Raw genomic sequence first — 17,428 nt, forward strand, 5'->3', positions numbered from 1 at the left:
AGAAAAAATGTGTTAGGTTTCCAGATAGGAAATTAGAAAAATATTGACTAGATAGGGAACCTCTAAAACATAACTTTTAATGTACTTGTTAAAAATACAAAAAATATATATTGCTATTATGTTGAATGTCTATCGATTACTCGTATTACTGCAGCTGTACTATTGCTGACTATTAGGACTTCAGTGACCACAGTAACATAGAGATAAATACCAGTGTAGAATATAAAGAATATTAGCCCATTTCACTGCACTCTTGCATTATTATAGTGCTGCTGTGTTAAATATTGAGTAGTCAGCAATTACTAGTGGTGGTGCACATAAATATGTCTGTAGTAGTATGGCATATTCACACTCTCCAATACGCACTATGCGATATATTCCACATCAGACAATGAGATGTATTCACTATAATCACGAATGGCTGGTCAGCAGTACTGGCTGTATTATGCACTCATAGATAAGCAGTATTCTGTACAATTCACATTCAGTGCTTCTCAATATCCGTGTACAATTCACATCAGTCCGTAAACAGTTCTCACTGATTGCTATATAATTTGATACAGCTTATATCTGTCTATCATGAGTTGAAGCACAGTTCATACTACACATACATGTCTTTTCCCAAGACCGTCATCAGTGCGTTATTAGACTTCCATATGACTGCTAGCTCGTTTGAAAATTTCACTCACAGCAATACTGGCCAAGATATTTAACATGTTTTACTTGTGCTCTCCACAGTGTTAGCACTGTATTCTTACATAGCAGGTGCCTATAGTACAGACATATCATATATATATATATTTGTTAAGGAATGTCACTTATGGAGTTTATAATTTTGAGATGTGATATTAATTGCATACATCAGAACATCATATTTCCATAGTGTTCTTAACTCTATGTGCTATGGTCACACTTGGCTTATATTCCCCAGTGCGGTTATCTGCCGCTTCTCTTTTTGGCGCTCTCAATTCGACGGCTCCATCACATTAGGGTGTCAGGTCCAACGCGTTTCATTGGCTTAAAATCATCAGGGACCCTTTTTCCAGCTCGTTCTCCTTGTATAAGACAGTGCGGCTGCACTGTACGTGCGGCACTGATGATGGCCATACTTAAAATGCATATCTGTGGCCATGATATACCTATAAGGTCCTTCCTACCTCGCTCCGGTATCCAATCGCCAGCGCAGTCATCACTAACTTGTGACATGTATTCCGGACACAATCAGGTAAGAACCAGAGCGAGGCTGGACAGGTGTCAGGTAATGAATTGGGAGGTACCATTCCAAGCCTCGTTCTGTTTTGTATGGCAATGCAAGGTAAGCAATGCTATCCTGCGTTCCATGTCAATGCAGTCATATACTGACTCCAGAACGGAACTGCACAGAAGTAGAATAATAATCAAGGTACAACTCAATCCACGCAGAGGTTCTTATTTAACTCTACATATAGACCAGTGTCCCAATTTTTACTGTCCAACTTAACTATCATTATATAGTAAACGATGGTGATAGCAACCTGATTATGTTATAACTCTATAGTGACATGATGTGTACATGCAGCTATATAAAATATGTACAGTATTTAGCCTAAAGTCTGTGCGTGTTATACGCCGATACACCCCCAGGAAAGGCAGGGGGAGAGAGGCCGTCGCTGCCCGCTTCTCTCCCCCTGCCTTTCCTGGGGTCTAGAGCCCTGCTGCCGGCCCTTCTCTCCCCCTGGCTATCGGCGCCGCTGCCCGTTCTGTCCCCCTGACTATCGGTGCCGGCGCCCCATTGCCGGCGTCAATAGCCAGGGGGAGAGAAGGGGCAGCGGCACCCATTGCCGGTGCCGCTGCCCCGTTGCCTCCCCCCATCCCCGGTGGCATAATTACCTGTTGCCGGGGTCAGGTCCGCGCTGCTGCAGGCCTCCGGTGTGCGTCCCCCGCGTCGTTGCTATGCGCTGCACGGCGCATTACGTCAATGCGCCGCGCCGTGCATAGCAACGACGCAGGGGACGCACGCCGGAGGCCTGCTGCAGCGCGGACCCGACCCCGGCAACAGGTAATTATGCCACCGGGGATGGGGGGAGGCAACAGGGCAGCGGCGCCGGCAATGGGTGCCGCTGCCCCTTCTCTCCCCCTGGCTGTCGGCGCCTCTTCTCTCCCCCTGGCTATCGGCGCCGGCACCGATAGTCAGGGGGACAGAACGGGCAGCGGCGCAGATAGCCAGGGGGAGAGAAGGGCAGGCAGCAGGGCTCTAGACCCCAGGAAAGGCAGGGGAGAGAAGCGGGCAGCGACGGCCTCTCTCCCCCTGCCTTTCCTGGGGGTGTATCGGGGTATACACGCGCACACACGCACCCTCATTTTACCATGGATATTTTTACCCAAATATCCTTGGTAAAATTAGGGTGCATGTTATAGGCCGGTGCGTGATAAATACGGTATATGATACAGAATCATTAAGTCCATGGGGTCTGACACTTTATCTAAATGTCCATTCAGCTTCTCGCTGAACATTTATCCCAATTCCCCCCTCTTTTTGGAGTTGGTATGACTTCAATCACTTGTGCTTTCAAACTTTCTGTCTGACTTTGGTATTCTGCAAAGTGTTTGCCTATAGGTGTCTCTCTTGCATGTTTGATATCACCCAGGTCTTCTTGTAAGCCTATTTTCCATGCCCCATAGGTCTTACCCACATAATTTAGGGGGCATCCACATGTTAGTAGGTAAACTACCCCCCCCCCCCCAGTCTCATAGTTCACAAAGTGTCTGTCAAACTTTTCATTTGTATGGGTGCTTGTGAAGGTCTTGCTTTTCACAACAAACGGACACACACTACATTTTCCACAAGGGAATGTGCCACTTGGTTTATTTGACGATTTTATTAGGATATCCCCTTGCCTTTAGTCTACTCCGCAGCTCATTTGCCTTGATCTGGAATTCCTCAATTGTAGAACAGTTTCTGCGCATTCACAGATACTGGCCTGTGGGAATACCCCGCTTCAGTGGGAGAGGGTGGCCCACTGGAGCATGGTGTTCATGGCAGTTTCCTTCCTGTGCACAGAAGTACAAATGGATCCATCAAATTGTACTCTAATTTTTATAATGAGAAATTCCAGTTCATGTCTGTTAAAGACCCAATTTATTTTGGTTAATTGCCTTCACAAATTTCTCAAAATTTTCTACTGTGGAATTCCAGATGAAGAAGACATTGTCTATGAACCGAAGCCATAGAGGAATATGGTTAGTCCACATGGACATTTCTTCACTAAATAAAAATTGGTCCTCCCACCAGCCGAGGTACAGGTTAGTGTAACTGGGGGCGCAGGGGCTCCCCATAGCTGTACTTCGCTGCTTGTGGAAGGACCACCCCTCAAACACAAAATCATTTTTAGTAAGTACAAATTATAAGAGCTGTATCACGAGTTGGTTATGATCTGAAAATTGCATACCTCTACTCCTCAAAAATAATTCCACCACGCCTAAGCACTTGTCATGGGGTATGGGGGAGTAGAGCGCCTCCACGTCAAGTGACGCCAGGAACGCTCCCTCCTCCATTCTAAGGTCCTCAATGCGCTTCAGTACATCTGTAGTATCTCGTAGATATGAAGGTAAGGAGTAGACAAAGGGCTTCAGGATCGAGTCCACATAGGAGTCAGATTGTTAATACCCGATACTATGGTCCTTCCTCTTAGGGGTGGATACCCCTTGTGTATTTATGTAGTAGAATAAAAACATGCTATTTTAGGGGACTCTGGTTTCAAATACTAATATTCAGTTTTATCTATCAGCTTATCATGAAGTGCTGAATTTAGAATTGTCTATAGCCCATAACCAAACTGCTTTGTAGGAACGTTTAGCTGCACATAGCATTGTTTATCATTGAGGATTTTAAGGCAAATAGACTTGTATTCCTCCCTGGTCATTAACACAATGTTTCCCCTTTATCAGAGGGTTTTATGAGCAGGGAGAAATCTTTTTCCAAGTCCTGAAGTGCCTTCCTTTCGTCAAAATTTAGATTTTGTATAAGAATTTTGTATAAGAATCATGCAAGATTGAGCTGGGAAATTATAGCTCAGAAAATTACACCAGTAATCAAATTGTCCCGCGTGGACTACAGATTCAACTAACTCCTGCAGCATGTGTACAAACGCCACATATCAAAGAAAGGTGGGAGAGAGGCAACATAAAGTTTGCCAAGGTTGATGAGAATCTTGTTAGAAGACGAAAAAGTACAGTTAGAAATGATTACATCAAATCTAAATGCAGCAATGGAACAGATCAACACTCAACAGATTTCAAAACAAAGCAGGAATATGGGATTCTCAAACGCACGAGTACACAAATTTTGGATACAGAACCCTCCTGATCTGAATGTGAAGAGTTGGACACTGAGAGGAACCAGAATTCTCATCAACAGTATAGTGGAGGTAGAGGAAGAGGATATAGAAAGGGCTGACCAAGATGTCCACGTAGAGGTTCTATTATTTTTTTTTAGAGCAGACCCCCAACATGTCGAATATCTACTGAGGAGTACCAGACTGACATAGAAGGGGGAAAAATAGTGAGTACACACAAACTGCAGATAATAAACCTTACAGAGACACAATTAAATCAGGCAGAGATGAATCTACTATCAAAGGGGCTATCTTATATTCCAACGGTTAAATTTAAGCCGTTCCTGTGGACTAAAGATATTAATTTATTCACTAGAAAACTTAAATTAAGATACTTTATTTTGCGCGATTTGAATCGGGGACAGGAATTAGGAATTGAACCAGAAGATATGCCCATATTCAGAGACCTTGAAACTCTGGAAAGAGGGAATATAAATGAGGGCCTTGGTTCCTTTACAAATGTGCACAAAAAAAAGCACAAACCCCCCTTTGGGTGATTACTCAAATATTGATATCTTTGTAGACCCTGTAACCGAGGCATTTAGGTCCTTAAGCTCTAGGAGAGTATGTGATCAAAATCTAAATTTTGATGAAAGGAAGGCACTTCAGGACTTGGAAAAAGATTCCTCCCTGGTCATAAAACCCTCTGATAAAGGGAGAAACATTGTGTTAATGACCAGGGAGGAATACAAGTCTATGTGCCTTAAAATCCTCAATGATAAACAATGCTAAGTTCAGCTAAAAAAAATCCTACAAAGCAGTTTGGTGATGGGCTATAGCCAATTCTAAATTCAGCACTTCATGATAAGCTGATAGATAAAACTGAATATGAGTATATGAAACCAGAATCCCCTAAAATAGCATGTTTTTATTCTACTACATAAATACACAAGGGGTATCCACTCCTAAGAGGAAGGCCCATATTATCGGGTATTGACAATCTGACTCATGTGGACTTGATCCTGAGCCCCTTTGTCTACTCCTTACCTTCATATGTACGCAATACTACAGATGTACTGAAGCGCATTGAGGACCTTAGAATGGAGGAAGGAGCGTTCCTGGCGTCACTTGACGTACCCCATGACAAGGGCTTAGGCGCGGTAGAATTCTTTTTGAGGAGTAGAGGTACGCAATTTTCAGATCATAACCAACTCGTGATACAGCTCTTACAATTTGTACTTACTAAAAATTATTTTGTATTTGAGGGACGGTCTTTCCACCAGCAGTGAGGTACAGCTGTGGGAGGACTCATTTTTATTTTGTGAAGAGATGTCAATGTGGACTGACCATATTTCTCTATGCCTTCGCTTCATAGACGATGTCTTCTTGATCTGGAATTTCACAGTAGTAAACTTTGAGAAATTTGTGAAGGCAATTCACCAAAATAAATTGGGTCTTGTATTCACAAGTATCTTTAACAGACATGAACTGGAATGTCTCGAAAATTAAAAAAATTAGAGTGCAATTTGATTTGATCCATTTGTACTTCAGTGCACAGGAAGGAAACTGCCCCGAGTACCCTGCTTCAGTGGGACTGAAGCGGGGTATTCCCACAGGCCAATATCTGCGAATGCGCAGAAACTGTTCTACAATTGAGGAATTCCAGATCAAGGCAAATGAGCGGCGGAGTAGACTAAAGGCGAGGGGATATCCTAATAAAATAGTCCAATAAACCGAGGGACACATTCCCTTGTGGCAAATGTAGGGTGTGTCTGTTTGTTGTGGAAAGCAAGACCTTCATAAGCGAAAATACAAATGAAAAGTTTGACATCAGACACTTCGCGAACTGTGAGACTAGGGGGTAGTTTACCTAATAACATGTGGATGCCCCCTAAATTGTGTGGATAAGACCTATAGGGCATGGAAAATACACATACAGAAACACCTGGGTGACATCAAACATGCAAGAGAGACACCTATAGGCAAACACTTTGCAGAATACCAAAGTCAGACAGACAGTTTGAAAGCACAAGTGATTGAAGTCATACCAACACCAAAAAGAGGGGGGAATTGAGATAAATGTTCAGCGAGAAGCTGAATGGACATTTAGATAAAGTGTCAGACCCCATGGACTTAGATTCTATATCATATACATGTTTTATACAGCTGCATGTACACATCATATCACTACAGAGTTATAACATAATCAGGTTGCTATTACCATCTTTTACTATATAATGATAAGTTTGACAGTAAAAAATTGGGACACTGGTCCATATGTAGAGTTAAACATAATAGCAATATATGTCTAAGTGTCACGGAGAGCACTGCCTTGGATAGAAATACATGTTTTTTTTTTCTGCACTAACTTCAAGAGAGAGACATTTATTGTAGAGATCTGAGAAAGAAGACATTTAATTGATCTTACATCTATAGGCTGATAACACAGCCGTTATCCCCATCTAATGTGAACTGGGACTTGAGAAGACTACAATATATGGACTATATTCCACATACAGTACTATAGAGAGAAGGAACAATAGATGAATTGTGGTGATCTCTACTGGAGTTAAGGGAAAATTTTTGAGCATGTAATATGATGGCGGCGATTCATTATTTTTTGTACATTTTTGATACAGTAGCACCTTATTTATTATTTTTTGTATTTTTAATTACATTAAAAGTTATGGTTTAGAGGTTCCCTATCTGGTCAATATTTTTCGAACATAACTGGTAGCCTATTGTTGTTTTTTTTTTTTTTTTTTTTTTTAATTATGTAAAGAGTCACTGTCGCCTCCTAAACCCCCTAAGTTACATTAATATGTAAATAGTTCAAAAGATGCTGATTCTGAACTTTTTTTCTTTTTCTCCTCTCTTGCATTCCCCTGCTTTAAGCCTGCAAATGCAAGAGTTTGTGAAGTCCACTCATTATCCCGCTCAGCGATGTAGTCCTAAGTGTGCTAAGTTTGCAGGCTTAGGGCCTAGGAAATTCCAGTACAGCAGCATTGCTTTTAGTGGTATTCTGCGGCACAGTGTATATTGTGGAATTTCTGTGGCAGAGTATTCTGGACTCCGCTCAGAAATGCGTTGCTGTCAATGGAGTTGGCGAATGTCCGATTAGGTTTGTTGGTGCCTATGCAAATGAGTAGGAAGATAAAAAGGGTTAGAACTGGTGTCTTTTGAACTATTTTGGTGTAGTTTATTGACCGTTCCTTCAACTTTAGCTGTTGAAATGAAGTCATTAAATAAAGAGAATTTAAATCTGCTTGAAATGATTCAATACTATTAAACAATTTTTATGCTAATAAATATAAAAAGTGTTTTTTATTGGAACATATGCTTTTAAAAATAGCTTCAAACCAGCGGCATTCATTAAAAGAAAGGGGGCCCTATTAAGCCTCATATTATGGCATCTTATTTTGCCCCCAAGTACAGAAAGGCCTGGTTTATGTGTTTACCCTTACTTACCATGACCCATTGGTCAATACCTTTATATAATCTTAAGGCCTGTGACTGTGGTATAACATTTCAAGTTGTTATTCCAGGCCTTTTTATCTCCGTAAAGTATTCTCTCAATGCCTATACATCTTGTGTTTATCTCCTTCTTGTGTAATGTCCCATACTGCATACACATGGTTAACTCCACTACCTGATGTTTGGTATATCTCTTCTTAGCCTGCTACTTACACTGCTCCAATGTTCTCCTTTTGTTCATCCAGATTTCTGAAGGGAATGTGTTTTACATGCTGGGTAGCTTGCCCTACAGTGTCAGTAAGTAGCAGCAATACAGCAGGGCAGTGTCTTAGTAGTAGATGTCTAGATGAATGACTGCATTGTTTAGGAAAATGTAATGCGGAGCATGCAGACTGTTCCACCCTAAGCAAACTAGCAGCATAGAAAAATACATTTTGATGAAATCATCTGGTGAGCATTCGCACCCATAAGTACATTGGGACCCCTTAGGTGTCTTGATTTGTGTAGTTTTTCTTATCATGTTTTGCTTTTTTTTTTTTTTTTTTTTAGTATCCTGTGGGAATATCTACTACAGTTTTTATCCAGTAATAGCAACAGATATAGTTGGGTCTGAACTTGAAAAGTTGCTGAAGTGCTTAAAAGATCAGGATTTGGTAAGAATAAAAATGTAAAAAACAGACAGATCAATTGATATTTATTTTAGTCCTATGTCTCTGGGCATTCATTTTAGTGTATAAAACTAGTGAGTCACTCAGTGAACACGATCGGTTTTCTGTAGTTAAAGGGGTACTCCGGTGAAAACCTTTTTTTCTTTTAAATCAACTGGTGGCAGAAAGTTAAACATATTTGTAAATTACTTCTATAAAAAAATCTTAATCCTTCCTGTACTTATTAGCTGCTGAATACTACAGAGGAAATTATTTTGTTTTTGGAATGCTCTCTTATGACATCACGACCACAGTTCTCTCTGCTGACATTATTATGATAACACTTTTATTTATTGTTGTCCTTAGTGGGATTTGAACCCAAGTCCCCAGCACTGCAAGGCAGCAGTGCTAACCACTGAGCCACCATACTGCCCTTAGCATACATCTGCTATGCACGGTTGCTAAAATGGACAGAGATGTCAGCAGAGAGCACTGTGTTCGTGATGTCATCAGTGTTCCAAAAAGAAAGGAATTTCCTCTGTAGCATTCAGCAGCTAATAAGTACTGGAAGGATTAAGATTTTTTAATAGAAGTAATTTACAAATATGTTTAACTTTCTGCCACCAGTTGATTTAAAAGAAAAAAGGTTTTCACCGGAGTACCCCTTTAACATGATTGCTGACAGCATGGATCTTCGCAGGCAGGACTTGGTAGAAATGCCATAGCTGTGTGTACACAGTATTGCAGCTGGTGAAGTGCAGTGCATAGTAACATGTTATCATTGGTTCTGAAATTAGAAACAGAAACAAGATAGCTCGGCACTGCTTACTTCTGCGTCCCCACTGTGATGTTGCGGCTGAGTGTGGTAGTATACTGTAAAATGTAGTTCGGTGGTGCTCTGACGTCAAACAGTAGTAGGCAATTCCTATAGATAAAGATGAAAAGGAAAAAACATCGGCGACTCCTGTGCGAAACACGGCCGTTGTCGCCTACTGTACCCCCCCCCTGAACCCGTCCACCCTGTTACACTTCTGTATTATGTGAGTATTTGTAAATAAAGCTCAAGTAAGAAGATTTGGTGAGTCGCCGATGTTTTTTCCTTTTCATCTATATGGTTCTGAAATTAGCGCTATTAGATGCTGTGTTGTATAGCATAACACTGAATTACATGTTACAAAGCCCTTATTGCATACATAAGCAAGAATATTGGTATTTTCTTTAACCAAATGATCTCATGTATTTGCATCTTAAATATAAAATCCCATCCAACACCTTTAACCCATTTTATGGTTTATTTCATTTTTTATGATTATTATTTTTTTTATTTTATTTCAGCTAGCTGTATATAGTTCTGCTTTTATTCTCATCAAAGAGTGGCTGTCCGATATAACAGAATTTCTACAAAGATAACTAGTTAGCATAAACCTTCAGATACAGTCAGCATCCAACGTGTACATTCTTGCCACATTCTCCCCATCCAAAGTTATCAAGGTTTTCTTACCTTTTAAGAAGCAATGTTTCATTTAATGGAATGTCTTCAAGTATTTAGCTTCTTCTTTGCTTGTAGGTTCTCTGTGTTGAAGCAAAACTGACAAAGCTTCTTCTCCAGTAAACAGTGATATTTTTTAGTTTTACTTTCTGTTTTGGCGTAAATGAAACTGAAAGCCTCTGCCAACATTTGATACTCTCTTATACTTCGACACACATCACATAAATAAAGCAACGCCTTTAAAGGGCAGTGAACCAATTTAACCCCATGTGCTGCACAACCACATTAGTGCTTGCCTATCTGAGATCAGATGGTATTCATAGGCATATATTACTGTTATTATGCCATCAATCTCTTGGTTTCTTTTATGTAGAGGAGAACTGTAATATATTTTTAAGAAGCCCACATACCTCCATATCTACACTTTAAAATTGCATAAAAGTTGCATAGTAACTTGAAATGGTGCACCCACCATTTACAAGTAACTGCTATCCAGTTTCCAGTTACAGACAGTTGCTAGTCCCTTTCACTGCACCTTCCCTGCACTCCGGCTTTCTGGCAGGAGGAGGTTGTGGCGAGTGTAACTTAAATCTGCCAGGGTAACCTACCCTTGACTGCTGAGCAGAAACTTGTATATGGTGTACATTTTGCAGAAATGTTTACAAGATAGAACAGCTTCAGTCTGGTCCTGCAGCCAGTGTGTGAGACACCAGGGACCTGAGAGGTTGTCTTCTACAATTCTCTTTTTAGCTTGTACCTTGTCTAGGTGTTGGAGAAAACACAGCGTTTCCTGTGAGATCTCAACAACTTTCAGTAACCTAAAACACGTACTTTATCACATAAGGCTGGGTTCACACCATGTTTTTGCAATACAGTTCCCGTATACGTTTTCAATTTGAAAACCATATGGAGCCGTATTGAAAACCGTATGCATTGTACTCTCCATCGAAAACCGTATGCCAAAAGATGCATCAGGTTTCAGTTTTGCATCCTGTACGATTTTGTCAGTTTTTTTTCTCATACCCAAAATCGTAGCCTACCACGGTTTTTGATCCGGGTGAAAAACTGTATTGAAATGCGTGTGTTTTTTTTTTTGTTAAATTTGTACACATGTTTTGATACATTTTAGTCAGGTTTTGAGGAATCCGTTTTTTTTATCAAAAACCTGATACGGGAACTGCATTGCAAAAACGTGGTGTGAACCCAGTTTTAACACAGCAGTAACTTCTAGTCTCCAACTCATAGCTGCACGGAAAGCTGGGAGTTTTTGTAAATTTTTTTTTTTTTTTTTAGAGATAAGGCAACGATCACACGCTGCTATTATTCTGAGGCAGGAAATGACTTTGTGCCCAGTGTCCCTCGCAATATACCGTATATACTCGAGTATAAGCCGACCCGAGTATAAGCCGAGACCCCTAATTTCAACCCAAAATCCCAGGAAAAGTTATTGACTCGAGTATAAGCCTAGGGTGGGAAATACCTCATCCCCCCCTGTCATCATCCAGACCCGTCATTAACATCCTCATCATCATCCCCTTGTCATCATCCCACACATCCCCCTTCATCATCCCCTTATCATCCCACACATCCCCCCTTCATCATCCCCTTATCATCCCACACATCCCCCCTTCATCATCCCCTTGTCATCATCCCACACATCCCCCCTTCATCATCCCCTTGTCATCATCCCACACATTCCCCCCTTCATCATCCCCTTATCATCCCGCACATCCCCCCTTCATCATCCCCTTATCATCCCACACATCCCCCCTTCATCATCCCCTTATCATCCCACACATCCCCCCTTCATCATCCCCTTATCATCCCACACATCCCCCCTTCATCATCCCCACCCCCCTTCATCATCCCCACACCCCCCCTTCATCATCCTCTTCTCATCATTCGCCCTCAGTGGTCTTCAACCTGCGGACCTCCAGAGGTTTCAAAACTACAACTCCCAGCAAGCCCGGGCAGCCATCGGCTGTCCGGGCTTGCTGGGAGTTGTAGTTTTGAAACCTCCGGAGGTCCGCAGGTTGAAGACCACTGCGGCCTTCAACATCATCCAGCCCCCCTCTCACCCCCTTTAGTTCTGAGTACTCACCTCCGCTCGGCGCTGGTCCGGTCCTGCAGGGCTGTCCGGTGGGGAGGTGGTCCGGGCTGCTATCTTCACCGGGGGCGCCTCTTCTCCGCGCTTCCGGCCCGGAATAGAGGCGTTGCCTTGACAATGACGCAGAAGTACGTTGGCAATGAACGCACCTCTGCGTCGTTGTCACGGCAACGTGACTATTCTGAGGCCGGGCCCGAAGCGCTTAGAAGAGGCCTCCCCGGTGAAGATAGCAGCCCGGAACCAGTATCCCACCGGACCACCTCCTCACCGGACAGTCCTGCAGGACCGGACCAGCGCCGAGCGGAGGTGAGTACTCAGAACTAAAGGGGGTGAGAGGGGGCTGGATGATGTTGAAGGCCGCAGTGGTCTTCAACCTGCGGACCTCCGGAGGTTTCAAAACTACAACTCCCAGCAAGCCCGGACAGCCGATGGCTGCCCGGGCTTGCTGGGAGTTGTAGTTTTGAAACCTCTGGAGGTCCGCAGGTTGAAGACCACTGCGGGTGGGGGAGTTCACTCGAGTATAAGCCGAGGGGGGTGTTTTCAGCACGAAAAATCGTGCTGAAAAACTCGGCCTATACTCGAGTATATACGGTACCTGTTCTGCATTCATATTTTTAACCTTTTCGATAACATTAAATTCACAGTTTAAATATTGTATATATTTACACACACACACAGCCCATATTGAGAATGTGAAAACAGAATTTAAGAAATCTAAGCAAATTAATTTAAAAGGAAAATCTGTGGGGAAAAAAGTGAAAGGGTCTGAAGACCTTCCAAATACATTGTAGTAGTTTGGTCAGGATTTTGAGCCAAAACCAGAAGTGGGTCCAAAACACAAAGTACAATTTTTTTCATTATAGTTTTTTTTTTTTTCCCCCCCTCTTCCGTTCTACTACTGGCTTTGGCAAATTACTGACCAGAATACTATGTGTGAACCTGGCCAAAAAACTATTCAAAAAAATCTTAGTGTTACTCCGCTCCCCAGCGTCTGGAACATAGAGTTCCGAACACTGTGTGCGGGCTTCCGTGTTCATTCCCGCCCCCTCGGATATCACTGCATGCCCCCTCAATGAAAGTCTATGGGAAGGGGGCGCAATGACTGTGACGCCTCCTCCCGTAGACATGCGTTGAGGGGGCGGGACGTGACCTCACATGACTGGGCGTTAACATGGAAGCCCGCACACAGCGTTTGGAACTCAGTGTTCCGGATGCTGGGTAGCGGAGTAATCCTTTAAAATTTGAAGGCTTATTTTCCTTGTGTGTTTGAGCCATGAAATTCAGAGCTTTGGTGGCAGAACAAGAAAAACTTTGACTGGTTGGAACAGCAGATCCTGTAAGACATGTTACTGTGTAGTTAATACTTGTCACCTCTCTGTTTTAGGCTCTTATCAAAGTATTAAATGACCAAGGCTTCCTTGTATTGGTTAGCTCCGCTGTATTTCAGAACAGCACAGGTAACCTTTATCATCTGAAGGATTTTATATAGTTTATGAATGTACTGTTCTTATTTAGAAACTAAATGAAAATGTTTTGCAGGTATCTATGATGGAAACTCAGCTCAACTCAATGCCTTGTTTTTATTTCCTCACCAGAAAGTTTTGGATAAAAAAGGTAAAAATGTCTACTTTGCTAAATGTATGTTCTGAATAGCCCATGAGATTTTGCTGATTTTCTATCTGGTTTGAATAGTCGGTGTGCAATTTTATTACCTCTAATATTTGTTTTTATTTGTCAACTCGGAATTGTAAAGTGCTGCAAAATTTGGTGGTGGGCTATAAATATTATTGCCTATGCGCTATGAGTAAATTTAAATAAGAGGTTTCCGTATTTCTCATTTATATGTCTACATGCAATTCCCTGTTTACTTACAGCAGTGAGGTCTTAGGACATTATCTGCACAGAGTTTTTAATGTTTTGCTAGTGATCCGTAGCTTTCTTCCAGGTTCTCCAGTTTCTTCCCTTTTTCCAAAAACCTGTTGATGGGTTTGTTATATTTTTTAAAAGAATGTGTTTTAGATTTGGGAGTTTTTTCTTTTTGTATGTGTGATTTGGTGCAGGACTGCTGTGAGTGACAACTATCTTTGTATAGCTTATATATTGGTGCTACATAAGCAGCAGAAAAAATGATAAAATATAAAGACAAGCATTGTAACTGAAAAGTCCTCTCCTATGTCAGAAAGAAATGCTAGAATCCATAAATATTTTAATGTATAGGGCAGAAGCGTCTTCGAGGTCCTGTAGAGCACACAAAGTGCACCATAAAAATGTAAATAAGTCATCCTCACCCTATCCAAAGGTGCAACTCCTCTTAATGCAGGGAGATGGCGGTACAGTACATAGGTGCCTCTGGAGAGCCAGTTCATACATGTGCTTCAGTAATACATGGGGGCATTTATCAAGCTTTCATATAGTAATATGGGTAACATAGAGAATCCTACTGTAAGTCAACTTAAATGATATCCATCATAGTTCTCACTGATGGGCCCCTAGTTTTCCCCTCAGAAAATCCGTCTTTTTTATAGAATTTGTCTCCTCCAACAAGAAGACTGCAGGGTAGAGCACCCAGCTTAATGCTTCTCCCCCTCTTTGTAGCGATTGTTTGGTGTCTCTGCACCAAACCCCACCACTCAGAACCTTTGACTTGTCAAAAGTATTTTTCTTTTTAATGACAGTAGCACTTTCCAGATTGTTGGCCAGTAGTATTTAAGTGGAATAACATCAGTCAGTGTAATGGACATATGAAGGAAGTGGTACACTATTAGAATTGTGAGATGCTACATGAAAAACAAACTTGATAAGTACTAAGTAAGCCCGATCACAGTAATGCAGGATAGGAGAGAAAGATCACCAATACACATAAAAGTGATCAGGAAAGACTCCTGCACACAGGGATAACATGAAATGCATAATTGTGAGTCAATGTTTGTGTTTTTGACATGTTTTCTGTTTAGAGAGAGAAGAGTGGGAGGACAAGTTCATCAGAAAGGAGCTTCCACTGACCATATCAAACCTTTTGCCTGGTCTTCACTACGCCATTATAGAGTCATGCAAGTTACAGAAGGACAAAGCCCTTTACCCTGGTCCTTTGGTGGAACAGTATTTTAGGAAATATGCAGTACTTCAAAGCAAAAAAGACAGTTTATCAGAGAGAAAGCCTGAGCAAAAGGAACCTCTGTCTATATGTCATAGTCATACTGATGACCTCCCTAAAAAATGCAGTCAATTGGCATTTTCTTGTCTACAGTTGTATGTCTCCTCACCTGTAAATTTTAGTGTCCCATTAATAAAAATGTCCAACATTTTTGCGGAAAATATTGCCCTATCTAGTAACAGTGACCAGTGCAGCAAAACTTTAGGAAACTTAATAAAGCAGGACAGTCCATCTAAGCGGCAGAGGACAACCGGATCGAAGGCGGTCAGTGACCAGCTACAAGAAAGACCTGCTACCAGTCAGGACAAACAACCACCTAAAAAGAACACCAAAAGGAAAAGTGTTAAAAGAAGAGGAAAGAAAGGCAAAAAGAAGCCTGATCAGCGATCTACCCTGACCACTGCTGAGGCTGGGGAGAATCAGACTACAAATAAAAGAAGGCGGCTTGTCTCTGAGGGCAAGGAACAGAAAAGTGAAGCTACTATAAAACTTGTTAGTGCTCCATATCCACAAAGGAGAAAACGAGGTTGGTAATCTGATGCATGTATGATACAAACTGTAAAGTGGGTTTATAGAAGTCTGTTGTACACTTTTTTTCTTCAGTTTTCTGCCATTGTGCTGCCCTCCTAAGTGTTTGCACAAAAAAAACTTTTTAACTTTGAAAACTCTTTACTCAAAGATCTCTCTTCCCATTTGGCTGCCAAGTTGGATTGTTCCTTGGCGATCCTGAACTTGGCAGAATCTGTGTTAATGGAGTACTCTGGTGGAAAACAATTTTTTTTTTTTAATCAACTGATTCCATAAAGTTAAAAAGATTTATAAATTACTTCTATATTAAAAATATAATCCTTCCAGTACTTATCATCTGCCGTATGCTCCACAGGAAGTTGTATAGTTCTTTTGTGTCTGACCACAGTACATTCTGCTGACACTGTTCTTGTCAGGAACTGTCCAGATCAAAAGAGGTTTGCTATAGGGATTTGTTTCTGCTCTGGACAGTTTCTGACATGGACAGAGGTGTCAGCAGAGAGCACTGTGGTCAGACAGAAAAGAACTATACAACTTCCTCTGTAGCATACAGCAGCTGATAAGTACTGGAAGGTTTAGGATTTTTAAATAGAAGTTATTTACAAATCTGTTTAACATTCTGGCACCAATTGATTTAAAATAAAAATAAATTTCCACGGATTACCCCTTTAATGGCCTTTAACCTCTTAAGGACGCAGGGCTGGTGTTTAAAATGGGGTCACACCGGGTCGGTCCCGGCTGCTATTGATAGCCGGGACCCTGGGCTAATAGCCCGTGGCACAGATCTTTGTGCCGCACGCTATTAACCCTTCAGACGCAGTGATCAAAGTTGATTGCCGCGTTGCAAATGAAAGTAAAAGCTTCCCGGCAGCTCAGTCAGGATGATCGGGACTATCGCGGTAAAATCCGATGTCTTGATCAGCCAGGACGCAAGCGGAGGCCCCCTTACCTTGCTCCGTCACGTCCGATCGATGTTTGATTGCTCCAAGCTTGAGCTACAGGCTTGAGCAATCAACCCCCTATTACGCTGATCCATGCAAAGCTATGGCTTTGCAGGGATCAGGGTAAAAGATCAGTGTGTGTAGTGTTATAGCCCCCTATGGGAGCTATAACACTGCAAAAAAAGTGAAAGAAAAAAAAGTTAATAAAGGTCATTTAACCCCTTCCCTAATAAATGTTTGAATCACCCCCCTTTTCCCAATTTAAAAATGGTACGGATAAAAACTTCAGAACACGGCGCAAAAAATGAGCCCTCATACCGGGCCATACACGGAAAAATAAAAACGTTTTATAGGGGTAAGAAGATGACAATTTTAAACGTATAAATTTTCCTGCATGTAGTTATGATTTTTTTCAGAAGTACGACAAAATTAAACCTACATAAGTAGGGTATCATTTTAACCGTATGGACCTACAGAATAAAGATAAGGTGTCATTTTTACCGAAAAATGCACTGCGTTGAAACGAAAGCCCCCAAAATTTACAAAATTAAATTTTTTCTTCAATTTTGAAGCACAATTAATTTTTTTTCCGTTTCACCGTGCATTTTTTGGTAAAATGACAGTCACTGCAAAGTAGAATTGGTGGCGCAAAAAATAAGCCATCATATGGAATTTTATGTGCAAAATTGAAAGCGCTATGATTTTTAGAAGGTGATGAGGGAAAAAAGGAAAATGCAAAAAACAGAAAAACGCTGAGTCCTTAAGGGGTTAAGGT

General features: G+C 41.5%; 1 protein-coding gene across 7 annotated transcripts in view; it reads left to right on the plus strand.

The window, feature by feature from the left end:
- Window positions 1-17,428, plus strand: part of TASOR2 (transcription activation suppressor family member 2) — a gene marked incomplete at its 3' end in the record, with an annotated part of 97,448 nt that overhangs the window by 37,939 nt on the left and 42,081 nt on the right. For 6 of the 7 annotated variants that reach the window (XM_056573212.1, XM_056573219.1, XM_056573213.1 and 3 more), the window contains 4 exon segments: window positions 8,337-8,440; window positions 13,415-13,487; window positions 13,570-13,644; window positions 14,985-15,710. In XM_056573212.1, the coding sequence (XP_056429187.1) occupies window positions 8,337-8,440; window positions 13,415-13,487; window positions 13,570-13,644; window positions 14,985-15,710 (978 nt within the window). 7 annotated transcript variants of the gene reach the window in all.

The sequence above is a fragment of the Hyla sarda genome, chromosome 4 (assembly GCF_029499605.1).
Source record: "Hyla sarda isolate aHylSar1 chromosome 4, aHylSar1.hap1, whole genome shotgun sequence".
In the NCBI taxonomy this organism is placed as follows: domain Eukaryota; kingdom Metazoa; phylum Chordata; class Amphibia; order Anura; family Hylidae; genus Hyla; species Hyla sarda.